General features: G+C 40.7%; 1 protein-coding gene across 1 annotated transcript in view; it reads right to left on the reverse strand.

Moving 5' to 3' along the window:
• Positions 1-22,013, reverse strand: part of fbxl17 (F-box and leucine-rich repeat protein 17) — a 224,027-nt gene that overhangs the window by 138,695 nt on the left and 63,319 nt on the right. The window contains exons 7-8 of the mRNA XM_085294786.1: positions 11,544-11,651; positions 1,064-1,194 (exon numbers count right to left, since the gene is read on the reverse strand). Of these exons, the coding sequence (XP_085150912.1) occupies positions 1,064-1,194; positions 11,544-11,651 (239 nt within the window). The remainder of the gene's footprint in view (positions 1-1,063; positions 1,195-11,543; positions 11,652-22,013) is intronic.

Below are 22,013 nucleotides of genomic sequence, written 5' to 3' on the forward strand. Positions count from 1 at the left end.
ATATGCAATCATTGCAGTTTTGAATCGCTTGAGGCTGAACCTCTGTGTGCACAAATGTGCGTTTGAAAAGGAAAAAAAGTTGGTAGCACAATGCGCTCCTATAAGGATCCCACCAAATTCCACGATTTTCAATCGATGAAGGTAGCTAAGTATTACCATAACTTTCCTACCACACGTCTGCTGTAAACTCAATAATTCAAGAGCGATTTCACACGTGCACATACACACACATGCGCACGCATGCTCGCCAGCCTCCATTGTTGCTACGCATCGTGGTGCATTCAATATTGTGCTCACACTCCTAAGACAGAGTGGGAGTACAGTCTGCAGAGAACCCTTGTAGATCAATAGATTAAAATAGAAACGTATGAATAAAACACAAGCTAATAAATAAAAAAGGAGATGGTTTACTCTCGTTGTCACATACAGTACAAGCCCTGTCTCACATTTGAGTGGGGAAAAAAAGAAATGGGGAAAGAAAAGGATGAGAGCAGGAAATAGCAAGAAATAAAAAAGGAAAAGTTTTTGTTGCTCTTTTAACTTGTTTTTAATTCGCAAGTCATTCATTTCCTATGTGTGCATAGTTGTACAAGTATGCACACATAACTGAATGAATGCACAAGAAAAAGGAAAAAGTGATCTCATAAAATTAATAAGTCAATAAAACCCTCCAAATTTACTGCTTATCAAATGCGTAATCGCAATTTTTCTTATGATTCCAGACATGACATTTACTTTCCTTTTATGACAAAAAGCCAAATCCCCATAAAAAGACCACATTTTTTAAATCATTTTTTTAAAGGCCCTAATAAGCCATTAGTCAAATAATTTAGTGGGAGGGGGCAGAGCAACTGAACCTTTTTTGTTGGACTTTTTATGTGAGTATTGGCACAAATTGGACGTTTGACACCACTTTTGGATAATAAATCCATTTTTGAACTCATTAACTGCAACAAAATTTCTGCTCCTATTTTTTCCCCACCCAAAGTTTGTGTTGCAAACTTGGCCGTCAGCATGCACCGAGATGGTCCATGCTGACTCAGAAAGCACATTAAAGACATACCTGTCGTTGATGCTCCAGTTCAGGCAAAGGTTGAGAGAGCTGAGGTTGCGACATTTCCTCACCACTTCCATCACCGTCTCGTTGTTGAGCTCCGAGATGTGTCGCAGATCCAGGACGCTCAAGTTACGCAGCTGCAAGAGGCAACACACAAAACCGTTTTCAGGATTTGGAAAAATGATGCTGAACAAAGCAGACGGGGAGCTGATCAGAGCAGACAAAGAGCAAAATATTTCAATCCAACTTCCAAAAAGTCAGAAAGAAATTCCTAAAGAAAAGCATGTGCGATATGCAAGCTGTGCTAAATTACATACACGGTTTTGTTATATTCCAAAGAAATGAAGAAGTTGTATCTCTATATACTGAGTAAACTTGTATTTTGCCACGTAATCCAAAAAAAAAAGAAAAGGAAAAACTGGGAAAAAACACCCAGCAGGAACACAAAACAAAATCTAACCAGGCAGATAAATGCTATGAAATTGCTTGTGGTTACTGTTTACAATTCTGTGCCGTATGCCTGGTGTGAGGGGGTTTTGAGCCAATATGAGCATTCACTTTCCTTCTTCCTTTTATCTCTCCGACTTTCAATAATCCCACTTTCCGATCTGAATACCTTATAAGAGGGGGTTTAGATTAATCCTCCAAGCAAAATCTTTACTTCCTCACACCCTCTTACAAACCCAAATTGAAATACTATTCAACAAGCGTGCCTGCACGTTGAAATTACCAAAGGCTTTTCCAGGTGTACTTTCTCTCATACATACCAAATGTGTTTAAGGCACAGGTGCACATGTACACACTCAAACTCATGCACACATCGGGGATGCAAGATAACAGAGGTATGATGTTCCAACCAGCCGCCAGGGAGGCGTAGAGGTAAATGTCACGGTCGAGGCTAAAGAGAAAACAAGCTTACACTTGCCGTTAAGATCAGTGAGCCCTATTGTCGGCTCCATAGGCATGACATATACCTACCAGCATGAAGCGGGGGAATGGATAACCACGGCTCGCTGCGTGAAGTAAGCACACATGTAAACGCTCTCCCCTTTCCCCACATACCGAGAATCAGACGTGCACACTGAGTGCAAACAAACACGCTAAGGATGCTGCGCAGCGCTGAAAGTAATAAAGGAGGCTTTCAAAACCTTTACTTCTGTCGAACCGCTCCGTTTCTCTGTTCTTCTGTAGCCTCTGGCTTTTCTGTCACTTCTCAGAGAAAATTGGATCCACACCTCTTGTGATAAAAAGATCTGCTTAGGCATGAAATAAACATGAAACGATTTTTTTTTCCCCCCATCATATCCTCACCTATGAAAATATGCTTAGATATACAAATGAAATAAACATTAGACGGCTTGTGTGTGCAAAGGTAGGTCAAGAATGTGGCAGTAACCATCAGGGACAGCTGAACTGACATGATAAACAACAGTAAGTAATGAAAGGGGGAAAACCCCAAACTATGTGGTTTATCATAGATGTTCACAAAGACAGCACACAGAAACACACAAACCCACATTTACACAAAAACTGTCATGTGCCCCTGTGGCCGGCGTTGGATCGAAGGGCTAAATTATTCATTCAGGATGGCGCTGATCGGGGCGTGCGTGCCAGTGTGTGTTCGCGTGCGTATGTCCATCTGTCTTGTCTGTGTGTCTCTACTTGGTTTACTCATGTGGGAACACAAATCTGCTCAGCATACTTCGAACCTTGATGTAGGGCTAAGTGACCAACACCCCAAATATTCACCACAACAGACACACACTCACACAAAATCATTACCATCCACAGCAGACGCTTTTACTCACACACAGACAGCTATTTGCATTCAGTATGTATGACTAATAAGCTTGAAGTAAATTTTAAAAGCCCCAGCATCAAAAGCAGTATTTGTTCTCCAAATCTTCAAAACTGCTTATGTCTGCTAAATGGAATTTTTTTTACTACGACCAATAGAAACAGTTTCATTGATGTGGACAACCAATGAGAAATCAGGCCAACCAGTGTGAGTTTTGATTGGCTGAGTGTGTAGCTAGGTTGCAGAAATACTAAAAACTTAGCAGAAATCTTCCTGAGAAGGAAGAGACAGAGTCACGGTTGAGACTTTGTTTATCCAAGCGTGAGAATAAATTCCACACTTTAGCAGACATCTGCCAAAAGAAAAACATCCATTAAATAAAAAGTCTCACAAAAAAAAAAACAAGGCTACAGTGCGAGTGTTTGCTTCTGCACTGCTGATAGATATAATCTGATTTAGACGTGAAAGGCTTTAATACTCCCAGCGTATTTAATAACTTCCTCTCATATTATAGCTTGTTTTACACCCAAGTATTTGTGTGAATCAAAAAAAAAAGGGAGAACAAATAAATAAATGGAGAAAAAGGGCAAGGAGAAAGCATGCGAGTTATAGAGCGAGATGAGAAAGAAAACAAGTTTCAAACTCACACCGGGGCAAAAGAGACCGAAACAGAGAAAAACACACAGAGAGAAAACTAGTGAGAGACAGAGAGAGAGGCGCAGAGCAAGAGAATACAGAGCAGGGATTTGGTGAGTGTTTCGGCAGGTTTTTCTCCTCGTTGGCTGAGGTCTGTAACTAGGCAGAGTCTGACTCGTCTCCTCTGAGTTGGCAGCAACACCTGGATAATTATTCATGCCGTTCATAAAAAAACAGGGAAAACCTACAAAATCCAGCTGCTCTGAGGCCAGCGTGTCGCTCCCGCCCCGCAAACACATGCATGGTGCAGGAATTTATGTGCACAGCAATTATAGGAATAATATATGAACCCATGTTTACATGGACAGAATTCAGTGGTGCAAAGCATCTAAGGAGAGTCATATGAAACACTGTAATAAACTACAATTTCGAAGAACTTATAGCTCACATTGAATAAATTTTACTTCCATCTAATTTACTTTAGACTCAACTGTTTTCATTTAAAGGTTCAGAGTGAGTTTTTACAAATGTATCAAAAACATTGTATTGGCATAGATTAGGGAGCCCAATTAAAAAATATATGAAACCATTAGAGCACTACAGTGTATTGTTGGCATGATACTTAAATAATACTGCTCCCATAACTGAATGCTATAACACGCTCCAATCATGTATAATGAACAGTTTTATTTTTGCCTATTTAAGAATTATTTTTGCAAACCTTTATGGACTTTTGCTTAAACAAATACAATATATTATATTATATTACAATACAATATTGTAATATCACTGTATTGTATCGCCCTTCTGCTATGAATCTCAGTTATTTCACTTACTGAGATTTCTTTTTCTATTTTATTGAGCCAGTTTAGGTGCTTTATTTTACTTTATTTTCTATAGACTGTTTTCTTTTGTCATTTCTGCCCTTATAATACAAGAATTTCCCATTTTTCTCTGTCTGTTAATCACTGTCTGAATACTTATTTCACCGATAAATAACTGCACGACAAACGTTACAATATAATTATTTATATCTACAGCAATATTAAAGATATAGTTATGAAAGAATTACTGTAATCATAAGTAGTTAAATACATATTGGAAACGACGAGATATATAATCTATGTGCTGCAGTCCATTTTATTAGTGGCTTTCTACTGTGAACATTGTTTGCTGTTCTTATTATATTTGATATTAATGCTCTTAACTGTATTATTTTATTGTTTTTTTGTAAAGCACTTTGGTATGCCTAGGCTTTTAATGTGCTCTATAAATAAAGGTTGTTGTTGTTGTTGTATTTTAAACTTCAATACCAATGAATATATTTTTCTAAAGTCGTAAAAATCAAACTTCAATTTCATTATTTCCTACAAAGCAGAAACAACACTGAAAACGTAAAATGTGACAAATCTGAAAATCACAACAAAGGATGTGAATCTCAATTTAATGAGATTCCGGCGCCAAATCAATTCATGTATTGCTCAAACTCATCCATCCAAAAAGAAAAAGAAAAGCAAAGACAAATGGCAAAAGCTGAAAGCTGTTCTGGTCTGAGACGAAGGTGCAGCAACATGTTTTTATAAAAAGAGGTTGTTTAATTCACTCCACATGACCAGTTGAGATCGCCACGCTACAAGCCGTTTGGCTTTTGCCTGCTCTAATTAGAAGCTTTTGTCCCAAAAAAAGAAAGAAAAGAAAATGAAAAGCCTCAGTCGGAGGTCAAATACAAAATATCACGTTAAATGGGGGGGGGGGGGGGGGTTTCGTGCCAGACTACGGAGCTATAACTACCTGTGCCATTACTACATATATTTACACAAGGCTGACGATGCCAAGCAGGAAGTTGAGGCCTGGTAGACCCCGTACAGAGGATATGATGTCATGGTTTGAGTGCTGGCACAAAAACAGCATGAGTTCATGGCTGTAGTTGTCCATCAACCTCAGTATCCCAGTTGACATGAAGTGGGATGACATTTAAAAAGCACAGACAGAGTGAGCATTGTTTTAGTCATAAATACCGAACATGTTCGATTTGGAAAATATGAGCTGCTGCTGTTTCATTACTGTAGTAAATTTTTAACCACATCAAGATTTACTATGTGAATTTGGTCAGTTAAAACAGGTCTCAATGTACCAAAGAAAAAACAGCCCATGCTTGCAAGAACTGTTTTCTTTGTTTTTGTTTTTTTAAGTAAAACTATCAGCATTTAAATTCCAAGACCGCCAAACATGAATAGAGACGAGTCGAAATCGCCTAGACAAAGTTTAGCCAGTCACTTTCAAGTGTATTCAAAGTTCTGAGCAAGAAGTCAAAGTCACAAGGTGTTGCTGAGGTGTCTGCTCGGCTGTCCGCATGTGTTTGGGACTGTGCGAGACAGGCTGAAGCAGGGGCAAAAAGGTGGGACGAATGGCAGCGGTGTCGCTAGGTGAATACGAGTGCGCACTCATGCATGCACGCGCCGTCTTTGTCGGCTTTTTTTCCTCCATATCGGAACATCCCAGACAGTTCAGTCAGACAGAAGAAAGCTGTGTCGAGACAATCCCTCTGCGGTAAGCCTAAATCATGGCCCAGCCCCCCCAATCTCCCAGACACACACTCTGAAAGACACACACACACGCATTTAATAGCATACAGACCTGAGCAGACAGAATGATATGAATATTTGAAAAAGGACCGAGGCAACAAAAAAGAAAAATGGTACAGGCCATGGATCTGATATCACAAATACATTGTCTGCATCAGCCATGGACCAGTGAGCTGATCCCTGTGTGTGTGTGTGTGTGTGTGTGTGTGTGTGTGTGTGTGTGTGTGTGTGTGTGTGTGTGTGTGTGTGTGTGTGTGTGTTTAACTCTGCTCTTTATCTGTCGCGTGCCAATCTACTGTCTATCACTTCTTTTCCCTCTCCTACCCCCCTTTTCACTTTCTGTTTCTCCCTTTCAGTCACTAATCCTGCATGTGTTGGTCTTGATAACAAACTCAGTGGTGAGGAAAAAGCTCAAGGAGATAGAGACGGTTGGTTTTTCCTGCCAAATGGCCATATAGACACGCGCGCATGCACGCACGCACAAACCGAAGTGACAGCACTGGTTGGCAGTCACGGCACAGTGACACTAGTTAGGCCAATAATGAGACATGATATCCCTCCCTCCAGAGGTCAAAAACCTCTCTATCTCTGTCTGTCTCTGAGTTAAAAGTCTTACAGCCAAATGAATTATTCTTCAATTACTCTTGCAAGAGACGCACATCATCCTTAGGCTCTTCTCTCCTCATTATATTCATAAATCCCCCAATCTCCTCCATACAGCAGTCAAGAAAATTATTATTACAATTTTTCGACTCATTCTGCGACCCCCACAACCCTATTACCTTTTTTCCATCCAAATCCCCTCTGCTGCTTCTTTCCCCTTTATCCTCTCTACCACCCCTGAGACACAACACAGATGTGCGAGTACACAGTGACGCGCACATATGTACACATAAATGTGAACACAAACACACTTACTTCTTGGTTTGTGTTGGGGGTTATCAGTTTGACACAGGGCACTCTGATTATATATTTTCTGTGCTCCAGTGAGGGGGGCGATAAGAGGCCGGCAGACACCACTTTTTTCGATGTGGGGTGAGAGCGGCGGAGTGGAGGGCTCCCAGGTGGCAGTGGGTGAAGACTTGTATCTTAACCTTTGTGATTTTTTTTTAATATTCTGCTTGTGGGAACTAACAGAAAAAATTTAATTAAAAGAAATCAATAATTTCTTACTTCTTTCTCCCACTCTTTCTTTTTTCATTCATTCATATGCTGTAAGCCAAATTTGAAGTCAAGATGTAGCGAGTGCAAACCACTCCACTGAGCCACCACGATGGATAGAACATATGATGCTGGTTATGAAATTAAATAGCTTCCCTGTCATAAACCAGACTGTTTTATTTGCTCATAAACACACAGAGAGAATGAGGTATTACCCACGGTCCAATTCTATCAAATTTAGAGAGCATTCCTCAAAGGTCCTAACTTTTTCTCAGGAAGAACAACAAAAACCACTGGAGCAGCACGGCTGAATTGATCTACAAGGCCCCAAATTAAGACCAGAAACATCCAAGTTCTGCACATCAGAGGAAGACAACACATAGTTATTACAGTCTCCAAATATACCCCTTTTCATGTCTGACACATTCTTCAACAGTCTCTCCATTTGTTATGTGTTTGGCCTCATCTCCCTCTGCCTTGGGCAGGAACTTTCACGCAAACACACACACACACAAAGGCATTTTGAGGCCCACGGTGTCTTAGGGCAGCGATAGGCTGATGTATGAGGAGGAGCATTGTGAGTAGGCATGACAAGCAAAGGGAAGCCATCAGTGGGACATCTAAGGCCCGGGGAATGAAGGCTCTCTGGCACCCAGAGCTGCTCTCAAACACTGGCTCTCTGATAGAGCCGACCTTGGACTTAATCACTACCAGAAGAAAAGAGCACCACTTGACAGGAAGATGGAGAGCCAGAGGGAGGGTGTGTGTGTGTGTGTGTGTGTGTGTGTGTGTGCGTGCGTGCGTGCGTGCGTGCGCGTGCGTGTGTGTGTGTGTGTGTGAGCGAGAAAGACAAAAACACATACCGCATGAGTAAAAGACAAAGAGATACATACTGAGTGACAAAGACTAAAGCCAGATAGAGATTGGAGAGAGAAAGAGACATAAACAGGTAACCGCACTGTTTAAAGAGTTTTATAATGACTCTGCTGGTGCAGGTAACAGCAAAGTGCATCAGAGACTGCCAGAGAGGAAAAGAGACAGCACAGAAAACACAGCATGCATCCCCATCTCAGATACACGCAAATCTATCTTCTCAACGATACGCACAGACACACAATCGCATCTGCAGAGCGAACCTTCCACCCTTTTACACCTACAACCACAGACGCACACACTAAACCTATTGTGCTTCCACCTCTGCAGCTTCTCGCAGACTTCACTAAAGGGTGAACCCTCTGAAACCGAATTAGGAAAATGATTAATTCCAAGCAGATCTACACAGACGAACGCATATACATAAAGTTCTCAAATTAGCTGCCGAGAGGGAGAGCGCCGAATCGCTGAAAGCTTGGGGACACCCACAAAGCCTCCACCCCAAGATGTTTTGTATCCATTATACAGCCTTGGGATGTGACAAGCCTCATCAATAAAACTTTTATTAATGTCAAGAGCTTCGAGCCAACTTTGAGCTTTAATCTAAAAGCAGCCGTAAAGACATTTTTACAGTATATCCCTGGCACAGTAAAACACTAAGCCACATTAGACACACGTTTACTCTTAAAATCATCAGTTTTTGTTCTCACGTTTGAAACAGCATATAATGTTTAATTTACAGCCAGAAAGGAAAAGTGTTACTTGTTTTTCCATTAGAAAGCTCTACGCTCACAGCCAGCAGAGATCTTGATTTTGCCTTTTAGTTATTAACAAGATGATGATTTATCAAACAGCGCCTCGCTACAAATATCGAGTTGTGTTGCACATCAGCGCAGATCAGCACAGCTCCTGTGATACTGAAACACGGCAAAACCATCAGAGGAGCGTAAATGCTACAGCTTTACAGTTACTCTACAGACCATCTGCATCGAACTTATCGCCGCGGGTGGCCTATTTCTACCATCGGCTCACTTGATTTAGAAAATGTGATTTCAATTGATTTTCTCATACATTAATTTCTGAAATGTCGGTATAAAAAGGCTATCAATCTGAAATGAGTGTGTCATAAGAGAGAAGTTAATAAAAGTAATGGATTTCTTTTCTTTCTTTTTTTTCCTGCACATAGCTGAGTAGCAAGTGAGGAGGATAGGAAGATTATCAGCAAGAGGGAGAGAAAGAGAGAGCGATCGAGGGAGGAAGAAAGTGGGAGGGAGTGCGCAATAATCGAACAAGAGAGCAGCGCTACAGTCCTGGAATGGCATGCGGGTCCACGGAGTCATCAGAAATGCAACGATTCTAAAAGAGAGAATATGATTTTCAGTCGACAGTGGCTGGGACCGAGTGGGAATCAATGAGAGGAGGAATCAACTGCTAAATGAGATAATTACTGTCAGAGATTATAGAGGGATGGAGAGAGGAAGAGACAGCAAAACGGAGGCTACGAGAAAAGAAACAGAAAGAGATGAATCAAACCAAATGAATAAAATGTTATCTCTGAAACATTTCCAGCCTGCCATATTTCAGAATTTAAGATCATTCCAGCGCTTAAATAGCAACTCCCTTCGAGAAAAAGCGAGTTATTTTTGATTTAATTGTGAGCAACAAGAACGAGCGCCATTACATTTTGAATAAGGAATGAAGAAGCGCTCTCAATCAAATATAGTTACGGTATAGTTCGAATTTGAGCGCTTGGAATCATTTAGTAATAACATACTGACCAAGCTGTTTGGTTTTTTTACATTAACATCAAGCATAAATCCCAGAAAATTGATTCAGTGGGAGAAACATTTCCTCACTCCATCCGAGTCTTCTTCAGTCTCATATAGCTCAATTACAGCATAAAGTTTCTTATCAATTAAAGAGTGGGGTTTGGTTAAACTATTTTGCTGTTATTGTTACAATAATGCAACATATTCTTTATTTATATATTTTTTTGTGTGTGTACGTGGGTTACATCGCATAATGAGAGACGTGATGAGGCTGAAAGCGTTTTTTTGTACTTCGAAGACAAAAGTAAACAAAAGTTTTACCACAAAGTCCACTCCATAGCTTCTCCGGAGGTACTGTACGTTTACCAGTAGAGTTGCGAACCACTGCCAATAACACAACTACCAGACAATTTTAAGCCAAAAGTGTCTGTGAAATTTTAACATGTGCAGTTGATGTCGACTGGGCGACCACACGATCAAAACAAGCTACTATGAATCTGGTTTTTGTTTTTGTCCTTCCAGGACTTTTAGCCTCGCCTTGTGTGACAAATCTGCATCTTTCAAAAAAATATATATATAAACATTATCAGAATTATGAACTTGTTCACCTGAACTCCTAAAACTTCACCTTGGTTAATACTGTAATAAATAATAATGAGGTGTGCTAGACTGTGTGCGTGCGTGAGGGCGGAGGTGTATGTACGCGTCCACCTCCATGTATGCTAATGCTGTTATGACTGGCTGGCTTCATTACTGTCTGTCTACAACACCATGGCCAAGGTCAGCAGAGGCTGCAGAGATGATAGGGGGCCAAAAGCATGAGCACAAATTAATCTGCTGTTTAATCTAATAATGCAGCGTGGCATCGGGTGCCTCAGTCCTATTAACACAACTGTAATTGCATTTGAGGAGGAATGGGAGCACACAGGTCCACAGAGGTACGCGCACACTCAAGTGTACACCGGAGTACATCGAACGCAAATGGAATTGTATTACACGAGCATGCGTGGACGTGGACATGACATGCACATCTGCACGTGGGTGCACAAACGTCCTATGTGGGTGTTAGGCTGGGGGAAAAGAAATAAATGAGAGGAAAAATAAGGTGCAGTGTTTTTCTGGTGAATTCAATTCAGGCAATCACCGTGTGTGGGTGCATGTGTGTCCATGTTTATATGGCATGGAACGCCTTTAAGCACGGAGCCCTGCTCATTAGCATGGTAATATCCAAACAGCAGGGTGTAGTCAGAACAGCAGTGTATTATTAGGATTCATCTCATTAGGCTTTCATGAGATTTAAAAGTTAACGAGAAATAACTTCAAAACTAAGTCTGAGATAAAATACACACCGGCATACAGAGTTTACTCTCCAAAAGTTAAACTTCCCCCCTGGTGACAATGCATGGCCTGTGGCAATGCACAGAGCTGACCTGTAGTAACAGGATTAGACAAAAATGTTGGTCACGCCAGAACTTGTGGTGACATTTACTGCTACAAGTAATTACTGTGAAAAAGAGAAATTAGTCTTCTTTAAAGTGGCTCAACGGGATGCACTTTTACTTTACTGTAAGTAAACACACTGATGGAGCTCAGAAGATTGGGCCTTCACTGAGGACTCAAGGTAAACTACAGCAATGCAAGTAAAGAATAGCTGTCATACTCACCGCAGTCAGATGGATGACTCCCTGAGAGGTCACGGGGCATCCCATGAAGCCGACAAACTGCAGCTCGGGACAATGTTCTGCTACTGCCCGCACAGACTGATCAGTGACCTGGAAAACAGAAGAGCAGAGAAGGATTCATTCAACATGTTTCATTCATTCAGACTTTGAGAGTCAACATGTTAAAATCAGAGTGAAAAACATCAGGATTCCCATTTTTCTGTCTTGTGCAGATTGCTGTTAAAGATGACCTTGCCAGCTTAATAAATAAATAACGAATAAAAAAATCTATTAAGAGTGCCTTTCAACAGTAGCGTGTACAGACTGGTGCTGTCAGATTTGAGCCAAAATGTCTGCTCTCTTATTCCAACAGGCTTTGTGTTGATCAACAGAAGAGAAAAGGAGAATCAGAGGGGAGAAAAGGAAAAAAGAAGTCAAAAGTGTGTGCCAAGCACTGTGGGCATCGACTTATGATGGATAAACCGTTCCCCATCATTCACCCAGCTGTCTACTAACCGCTCATAATGGATCTTAGATCAATAGGGAAGCAGAACATTTCCACCAGCTTCCACTGTAGTCATCAATATGGGCATTTATAGCACCTTCACCTCCTTCACTACACTCAACACCGCAACAATATGTGGAAGATTGTTTGTCCTCTCTGTCGGCTTCCTCGGCGCTTCCTCAAATTCTTCATCAATCACAAAGACAAAATAAGAGGAGAAAAAGGAGAGAGAACTGACAGCACTGATTAACTGAGAAAACAAAGCAAACAAACAACAAAGAACATTAGAGAGAAATAATCATGCTTTCTAGGCATCTCTGTCAAAATCATCCATATTTACTTTTGAGATTCCCCAAAAGCAAGTCAGGAAAAGTAAATCGGAATATGGTCAAAAAGCCCATAAAATAGGAATGGATGCATCCAGACACCAACATTTCCTTATCAGATTCAGCGCACTGAGACTAAAATATATCTGATATGTTTCAAAGGAAATAAACAGCTCCATATTTTTATTCTAAATTACTAGAAGTCTGGAAGAAGCACTCATGCCTAAAAAACACTGAAAGGCAGGATAGTTTAAGAATACTCAAAGGGACACATAGAAGACTACTGCAAACTACTTCACTGCAGCATCATCAGTCAGTAAGATTTTTCCACAGTTTTCACTGTACTCCTGCACAGTACTGCATGTCCTCTATGGCCAAACCTCTTGTCAGTGTAGAACTGTGATCAGACATCTAATACTAGCAACCTATTCCCATAGTGTCACGTCTGAGGCTGATCAAACTACTTATTTGTAATTCTTTACTGAACATTCTATATACTTGTAGACTCCTCATTTCCTTGATGCTGTCCTACATTCAAACCCTTACACCGCTCTCTCTCTTTCTTCTTCCCTGCCCCGCTCCCCCTCACAAGGCTGCTTTAAAGGTTACTGAGTCGAGGTAGAGTAAGATGGAAAACTCAAGGGGGTAAAGAAATCACAAAAAGAAAGAACAAGGTGTCCATTTATCTTTCACCAAGTCAAGTTATCTGGGCAAAACACCTTGTATGAAGCTAAAAGCTTTGTCTTTCACCTTATCAGTATGGAGCTAAAGTGCCTTTAAAGTGTAAAATAGTTCCTAAAGAAGTGTGACTGAAAATGTAAGAATAGCTTTTAAGGTTATAATCCAGCAACTAAAAAGATGATCCAGGAGCAGACCTCTGAGCATCTAATTTTACCAGGTAAAAACAAAAGCTGGCGTTTGAAAATTACACTTTTTACCATATTTAACTGTGCTCTGTGGGTGGTAGTTGTCTCTACTTTCATTAGGTTTTAAATCAGGACTCAGAAATAGTTTGCAGAATAAACAGCAAACTTTTTTTAAAATGTAGTGCGCGTATCAAGCTGAAATTTGTCCTGTACTTTGAATCGAATACCTGCAAAGGTAATATTAACCATTTGAACTTTCTATTTTTGCACATAGCAAAACATTCTGAAAATGACAAATATTCTCACAGACCTGCTAGTGTGGCTGTAGATTACATTCTTATTGATCAACCCGCATGCAGAGTTATATCTATATTTAATGTTGCACGTCGACAGGAGGATTTTCTACACTACAGAACGCAAGGATATCAGAATCAGAATCTTCCTCTGTATTACTGCTATAATCCGCTATAAAGTCATATTGTGATATCAATGACACAAACTTGTGTCAACACCTGAGGCAAAAAACCCCAAAACAAAACCTAAAAACAATATATGTATATTGCCAACACAAATCCATAACGTTCAGCTCATTTTGACAACAGTTTGACGTGTGAAGAGCTCTAGTCCACATCCCTTTACGGAGGGAATTTCCTTTCACAAGGATCAACCACACACACCTTGGCTCATCTGACTACTCACATAATCAATAATGAGTCGACAAACGGAATTGCCTCCAAGAGAGCGAAACCACTAGGGGTTAAATCCCAGTTGTTTTAGACCTGAAAAAAACCTCTTGAATAAGACGTGAAACATCTTCACAATCCCAAAAAAAGAAGTCCCATTCCTGCCTTCGTTTCAAACGCCTAACACTTGTATGACTTGGGTAATTTAGAACCTACACAGTCACCTTCTTAAGAAGCCTTAAACATTACGCCCTGTTTAGAGTAAATAGATTGAATCATCAAAAAAGGAGTGCTAAGGAGGGCAGTATATCAGGTTCGGTGCAGCTTTTGAAGGAATTCCTTTTTCCAGTGTAATATTTAAATCCTACAAAACAGAACAAGTGTTCTTCCTGGACATTGCTGTATATACAAGCTGTAGTACTTTTTGAGCTTTGCACAGAGTGTGGTTTTTCAGCACAATCAATAACTGGATGCACCTTAAAAGTGCCTCAGGTTGAACCCACCACACTTTCCTTCCCCACTCAGTCAGGAAAGATTAAGTGAAGGTGAGTCAGCTATCCCACTTGGAGACACTGATGCATATGGATCCGGATCTGCAGGGCCAGGTAGAGATATGGAGAAGAGTAAACCAGAGTTGTCTTTTGAGTATGAAACTTAAAAAACTCCAGCTGGACCAGCCTAATCTGAGCAGCTGGTAGGAGAAGTGAGCTGGCCACAGCTCTCCCAACATGGCCTCTGCCAAAAAACCATCAAGGAAAACATTTTCAGGTTGACTACCAGCAAAATCAAAAAGCCGCACACCACCTCGATCCCTAAATCAGAACCTTCTGTAAGGGAGTCAAGGAGTCATAGCAGACGCCACCTCCAGACTGTCTTTCATACGGCTGTTTGTGTTGCAGGACTGTGTGGGTGCAGTCAAGTGTGTGCGCACGCGTATGGACGCACAAGAGAGCAGGTTACAAATCTAAAGTAACTCTCAGCAGGTGAGAAGGGAGACAGGGAAGGAAAAAAACTTAAATCCCACCAGAGCAGAACAGGCCAGGAGGCCATGTACCGTATCAGATTAAGCCCGTGTATGTGAGTGTGCGTGCATGTGTGCGTCCCTGTGTAAATGTGAGTAACACCATATGGGTTTATAACTAAGATTTGTCTCCAACCCACAAACACAAAAACCCATCCCAAATTTCTCTTTGCTTCCCACTCCTCCCCCTCAACTTTTCATGGACTTTGATTTAAAAACATGAAAAAAGTCATGGCAGAGCTTTGGAGAAGTAGTGGCTAGCCAAGAGAGACCTTAAAGCCTTTTAGAAGGGATCTAGTTTAATGGTCTCTGGGTGAAGGAGGTAAGGAAAGCAGAAAAACACAGCGAGCTGGAATGGTGGAAATGCTGCAGTCATAAAGATAGCCTTTGTGTGTGTGCATCTGCGTGCATGTGTGTGTTAAAGAGCGGGAAGGTAATTGTTAAGAGTGCTGTGGTAGCAAAAAGGGGTAGTGCTGTACATGAATGTGTGGTTTTTTGTCTGGCCGCCTGTTCTTTTCAAAACGCTGTGGCAGCACCCAAGGGCCACTTCTCATCCAATGAGGCTATTTAAGCTTGTCAATACGGTCAATCATACAACTTGTTTGCCTCCATCAAACGTCAGGTTAAGAGATGGAAACCGAAAGATCAGAAAGATTGTTTTCTTTCCAGATTTTGTTCATTTTCATCTCCCGTTAAAACGATTCATTCTTTACCAACAAAAACAACACATCGTGAATACATCTTTCCACAAGTTCTTGCTTTCTTACAGACATATTTCAGAAAGACACACATAGATAAAGCCAGATAAAGCCAGTTCAATCACCGAGAGAGACTGTTATTCATCCAACGCATACACATGAGGAAACAGAGTTTCTTGGAAAAACTAATTTTCCCCCCTCAAAATCAAGCAACCTAACAGGGTGATAAAAAAGGCTAATGGGAAGGTGCTAAAAACTGCAGTCCCTCCAGTGGCCTGTTTGAGGTTGGTTCCAAAAGAGAGTCAATCCTGATGTTCTTTCAGTAGCAATAAACACTTTTACAGCCTGGTCTAAAAAAAACTGGATTTGGTCTATTAACAATTTCTTCGCTTCATGACAACTATACAGGAAGTGAACTCACCCATGTGAGTTGCATTGAGCCTTAAAGTTCCCATTATCTGGGCTGTGGTCACTTTCAGTGTCTTTCACAGTTGCTAGTAGCTATTTGGTAGGTTACTGGCACAAATTACCCGATATCTGTTTGTTTGATGCCCTTACACAGAGTACGTTTGCACTTTGGCTGTTACTGCCAGCAGACAGCTTAGCGTTTAACCCCTTTTTCCACATATGGTTACTTCTAGCTTTGGAAAAAACAAGATCGTATAGACTACAATGCTAAAGGCTTCAAAAACAGGACGCCAATGTGTGTCCAATGGTGGCTACATCCTTTTTTTGTTATATACAGTAGGTTAATTACTTACTGGAGCCAGTCGGTGTGAAGCGTGACCTCCCATCCACCTGTCACTGTGCATTGGGCTGTGCGCACTTCCAAAACACAGATAACCTACACTCAACATCTAAACGCCTACTGTGAAAATACACAGACAGAGAGCTCACTGCTGCTTTTCTGCTAAACATGCTGCTCATGCTCTGCTTTCTGTGTAGACAGTGAAACTGCGATGCTAGACAACTGAGTGGACCATGGAATTAAATTTGAATCGATTTTGCAAGAAAAAGGAGATATAAGGGAAGATTAAGGTACTGAGTATCTACTTTTGCTTAGTGTGAAGGTGGGATTCAAAGGGAGCTTAAAAAGCTATGGACGATCAGGTTTAGAGAGTAGTCTTACCTCTCAGAAGATTTATGACAGCGCAGCCTAATACTCACTCCAGGGCCTAGCAGGTCAATACTTTGTTTAATATGGCCTTCTATTTAAAAAAAAACATACCCATGCAAAATTTCGTCAAAGCTGCAGTCCGAGTTTTTCATGCGCTACCATTTTCCAGGAAAAAGAAGCTCAGGCTCACTACAAAAACCCACTGATGATTGTGATTTCTTTATGAAAGCATCTGGTACTGTTGAGTTTTACAGGTTTCCAATATTACCCATAAACAAGGACACCAACTGCAAGCCTTCCAGGTACAAATTGAAGTGGGACAATTTTCATCAAAGTTCTGTTTTTTTCCAAGGTAATCATTTTCTCCATAAATACTCTCTTAGGGGTGATATTGCACTGGGTTCATCACAGCCTTGGAACACACACACATTTAGATGCGCACACATGTACACACACCAAACTTTGTCTCTTTTTTAAAGAGCTCAGATGGGCTGTATTGACACGAAGGACTGGTGATCTGGCAAAAATCTAAATGAATACTTATCATCCTCTGTAATATCCGCTGCCTGGAGACAAAAGCAACACGGAAAGTCATAAACTTTTACTACAGCTAGGGAGAGTCTCTTTACTGTGCCGATGAGCAGGCACTGTGCACTAAGTGCAGGGCGGTTCGCTTGGAGCTGTGCATGAATATTGATCTGCTGCTAAAGCTTTAGCAAAGCTGATTCACATTTAAGTTTGCGAATACATTTGTGTGTATGCTGTTTTCCATACAGACATGAAAGTAATCACAAAGGTCCACAAAAAGACGCATGGAGCGCACACGTAGGTCAAGAACACAGTACAGTCTAGACAGATGTGAGGTTCCTAAACTCCCGCTATCCATTGCAATGTTTTTCTTGGCTAAACAGGAAGACAAGTCATATTTATGAGACATGATGAGACTGGAAAACAGGATGGATAGCAGTGAGAGACAAGGGAGAAGAAAGGGGAGAGGCGAATAAGGGCGAATGAGAGATTTGCAATCTTTTCATGTTAACATAATGTAGCTTCTGGTCTTCAGTGTATAGCTTTGGCAAGCCTGGCTGCTTCTTTCATGCCTGTAAATCCTGTCTGAATATGTATGTGACAGACAGCCAGTCGCGAAGATGAGAAAGACGGGGAGGTGGCATGACAGGCTAAACAAGCTCGGTGGGTGTGTGTGGGTGCGTGCACAGGGGAATACGTGAATATGAGCGCAATCTGATCTTATTAGAGAGCTGACGGGATGAGGAGCTGTGATGAGAGCTCTGAATCATCACCATCTAATCAATCAGTCTAATTAACCGAGCTTTATGAACACTGGGCCGAGCCGAGAAAGAATCCGCCGACACAGAGATTAATAATGATTACTGAACACACTGCAACACATTCTATTAACAATCCATCTTCATGCCTATCCAGCAGCTTTGCATAAGAAGTGACTTCTTTGGCAGTTGCAGGAAATCCTCTGAAATATGAAAGGTTCTTCTGCTTCGATCAAGACTTCAAAGCAAATGAAATAACATTCTCAACAGATAATTTTTATTTAATGAAGCGTAAAGTTCCATAAGAAAGACTCACTGTATTAGCATCATAAAATAATTGTGCTACGTCCACGATTAAAGCACTCAGTGTTAAACTTTCAAAAAGGACGACATGATAAAAGCCCCTCGGCGACACACAACTCTGATGTTGAACTTTAGGAGACAAGTCGTTCCCATTTACACTTGCACTTAAGACAGGACAGACCGATCTTTGACGCCCACTCATCCCCTGCAGAAGAGTCCTGGCGTGGAAGTCAAAGCGGGTCACAACAGAAGGACAGGCTTGTTTGTGTTGGTATGTGTGTTGTTGTCAAGTCCACACAACAAGCAGACCTTTAAAGACCAGCGGGGTTGTTCGTGTGTGCGGTGTTTCCATGGCCTGCTGCTGGGCAACACGGGGCATCAACTGTCAGTGATGACATAACCGCTCCCTGACCACTTGACTACCCACGATGAGACACTGTGGGCAGTAAGCTTTTTGTTTGTATAATCTAATAGCATCTGACTCTCTCGCTCTCTCTTTCCGTTTCTCTGAGGTTATAGTGTAAGCAACCAACACAAGTGATGCTCTTTTCGTTGCTCTCATAATCGTTTTTTCGCCTTTCGCAGCCTCTTTCCGGCTTATTACTTTGACCTGAAAATTGTAGGAGAAAGAAGAGCACGGACAGAGGACCAGAGGGTAAAGCAAAGAAAGCAAAAGGTCACAAACTCTAATTATTAACTCATAAAAACAAATAAATAGATAAAAACACAGAGCTAATAGAGGGCGTGCAGAGATTAACCAACCAAGTGTAATTTAGTGAAAGTCCTTCTTAAGTAAAAGCTTTGCTAGGCCTTTTCTTTTGCAGTGTGTGTAATGCAGAGTTTTTAAACAATATTCTTCCTAAAAGTGAAACGATTAGCAGAGTGACAGAAAATTAATCTGCAGTCATTTTTGCTTATCAATATTTTATCTATATCAATGGTTTCAAGGGGAAAAGGCAAACATTTATAAGCCTTTCTCTCCTTTTCTTTGGGGTTGTGAACTGCTGGCCTGACAGAATGATCAATTTGGAAAGGCTGCCTCGGGTTCAATGTCATTTTACTTCTTTGACATTTTGTAAACAAAATGATTAACTTTTAATGCAAATAACTGTTAGTTACAAGTCAAAATGTGTTTGATAGATGGTGGAAATTTGAAAAAAAGAGCTAAAATGTATCGAATCTCATCTTTTCTAATTAAAATCATCCACTGGGGATCCTGCTGACATAGTGAAATTCATCTTGAAAGTGGTGCTGGATTAATATGTCATAAATTCATCAGCAGACAGCTGTTTTGAAACAATTCTAATGATTGATGCCTATGGTTTGCCAACAGCCAATATAATATTTTGGGGTTTTGGACTATTGATGGAACAAAACAAGCGATTTGAAGATGTGTCTGGGAAGCATTTTACATAGAATTCATCTGATGGAATTACTAATTAATACCAAATTAATAGAAAGTTATGACCCACAGCCCCTGTTTGAACATGCGGTCAAGCAAAGTAAATAGCTCCAGCCCGTCTGAGAAGTAGAGCCACCCGTCTTCCACAAACTACCACCTACCTTTAAATTCCTCACATCTCTCCACTGTATACTGTGACAAAAAGGCCATAAAATTATCTCAAAGCGCACTGTATATTTTTCAAAAATCGAAGGCGGCTCTGAAAGATGACTATGTTTGAAAAATGAAACTCCCAGGATCAATAGATCCACTTTGCTCCAGCTGTGGCCATCTCAGACACACTTGGGGGAAAGAAAATCCATAAAAAACTTGGCCTATCCTTCTCATATATTTCACAAAAAAGTAACTGCTACCTACTTATCAGTGATCACACCAATGTCTGAACAATGGTAACATTTTGTGCTTTTTTTTTTTAATTTTTTTGGGAAATCAATCTCCTATCCTACCATATGAACAGTACTCTCTCACACACTTGTCAAGCAATCTCGTCTTGGTCTATCGATGTCATCAGCCTTGATGATGCCAGACAGAACTGAAATCTGCATGGGTGATCACCAAAGTGATTGATTGCCTCACTCGCCTGTATGCTCCACTCTCAACTGAAAATTACCTGTCATTTATTCGGTGGCTTAAGCCCTCAGTTCCCTCGAGAGTGGCACATTCTAGTTTGTTTTTGTTTTTTTTAAACACAAGACTGTGTATGTGTATATGTAAGTATGCATGAGCAGGAGGTGTTGGCTTGTGGAGGCCCCTACTTTGCAGTTTCCATTTGTTGAAGAAGAGGTTTTCACCCTGCTTCTCTAACAATGAATAGTGCTTTGTAGCATGTCAAATGGAAATCAGAAGCTACTTTGGAGGAAGCCAAAAGACATTCTTTACTCTCTTAAATGCAGCGTCATTACACCACATTGTCAAAACCTTCCAACAGTTCTCTTGTGGTTTCAAGTCCCAATGTATTTCTACATGCCAACTCCTCTATGTTGCATGTCAAATTGGACAAAAGAAGCCACAGTGAAGGAATCCAAGGAGACATATTTGCTACCTATAAATGCAAACTGAAAGCTGTCATTACATCACTGATACGACACCTTAACACCTCCCTTGAGTTTTTCAAAATGAAGTAAAATGCCTTCCAAGGGGCTCCTCCTCAACATCATCGCGCCATATTAGTATGGCTTTGTGCTCTTGAGGGAGAGGCCTAAGGCTGACAGAGCAATAAACACGTTGGCTCATTTTGTTACCGTGATGGTCCTCGTTACAACAAAACATCTCTCAAGGCAAAAAGTCTAGCTGTATGTACAGTAAGAGTGCTGCATTTATAAGTAGTGCAGACAGGCTGAACTCAATAACCATGTTACAAAACCGTTTCATAACAAAAACAAGTCACTATTCTTTTTAACCTCTTTCTGGGAAGCTGGAGAAAATTCATTATTGGAACTCCTACTATTAGAAGTATCCACTCTGCCTATAGCAAGCCATCAATTCTCAGCTTGCCCTTGCCCTTCAAAACACACACACACACACACAATGCACACACAAACATACAAGAATGCTTTTACACTCATCAACTGTTAAAACCTACTCCAGCGTTTGAAAATAGTTGCATTTTAAAACATTACCCTGGGAATTGCAGCTATAAAATAAATACACACATTTTCCCAGATTAATTTGGAAATTACAATTAAGAAGCAAATGTTTAATTGCCCAATCAAAAATTCAAAGTACCACCTCATGTGTGTATCACTCGCTGTATCTGTTAAGCACCAAAAATATGACAACTATTTGCATTTTGAGTTCTTGGTTTCAATTATATTTTTATTGAATGGCATTTTCATGCCTTTGAAAGACAACTTGGTATTTAAAGTTTATCCCTGGGTTTATAATAATAATATTCAAGTTTCTGTTCATCTTTGAGCACTCTGCAGGAAAGGATCAGCTAAACGCTGCTTTAGTTAAATAAGAGGGATAAACACAAGCCAAAATATACCTCACATTTCATTTCATTTCAGTACACAGGCAAAGACTCGGCGCACACTAAATTCATTTTATTGCTAGTCTAACCAGTTGAACGGTTTTTAAGTTGGGGCTTGGCATTGTTAATGTCACCCCCCTGTCTGATTAGGGACTGAGTTAAACAGGCCTGGAGACCAGTCAGTGACACTTTGGCAACCAAAGGCTCACTAGAGAAAGATGCGGTTTTTCCAAC

This window comes from Mchenga conophoros, linkage group LG12 (genome assembly GCF_057382185.1).
Source record: "Mchenga conophoros isolate Kocher_MC1m ecotype Shallow Benthic linkage group LG12, M_conophoros_male_GT1.1, whole genome shotgun sequence".
Classification (NCBI taxonomy): domain Eukaryota; kingdom Metazoa; phylum Chordata; class Actinopteri; order Cichliformes; family Cichlidae; genus Mchenga; species Mchenga conophoros.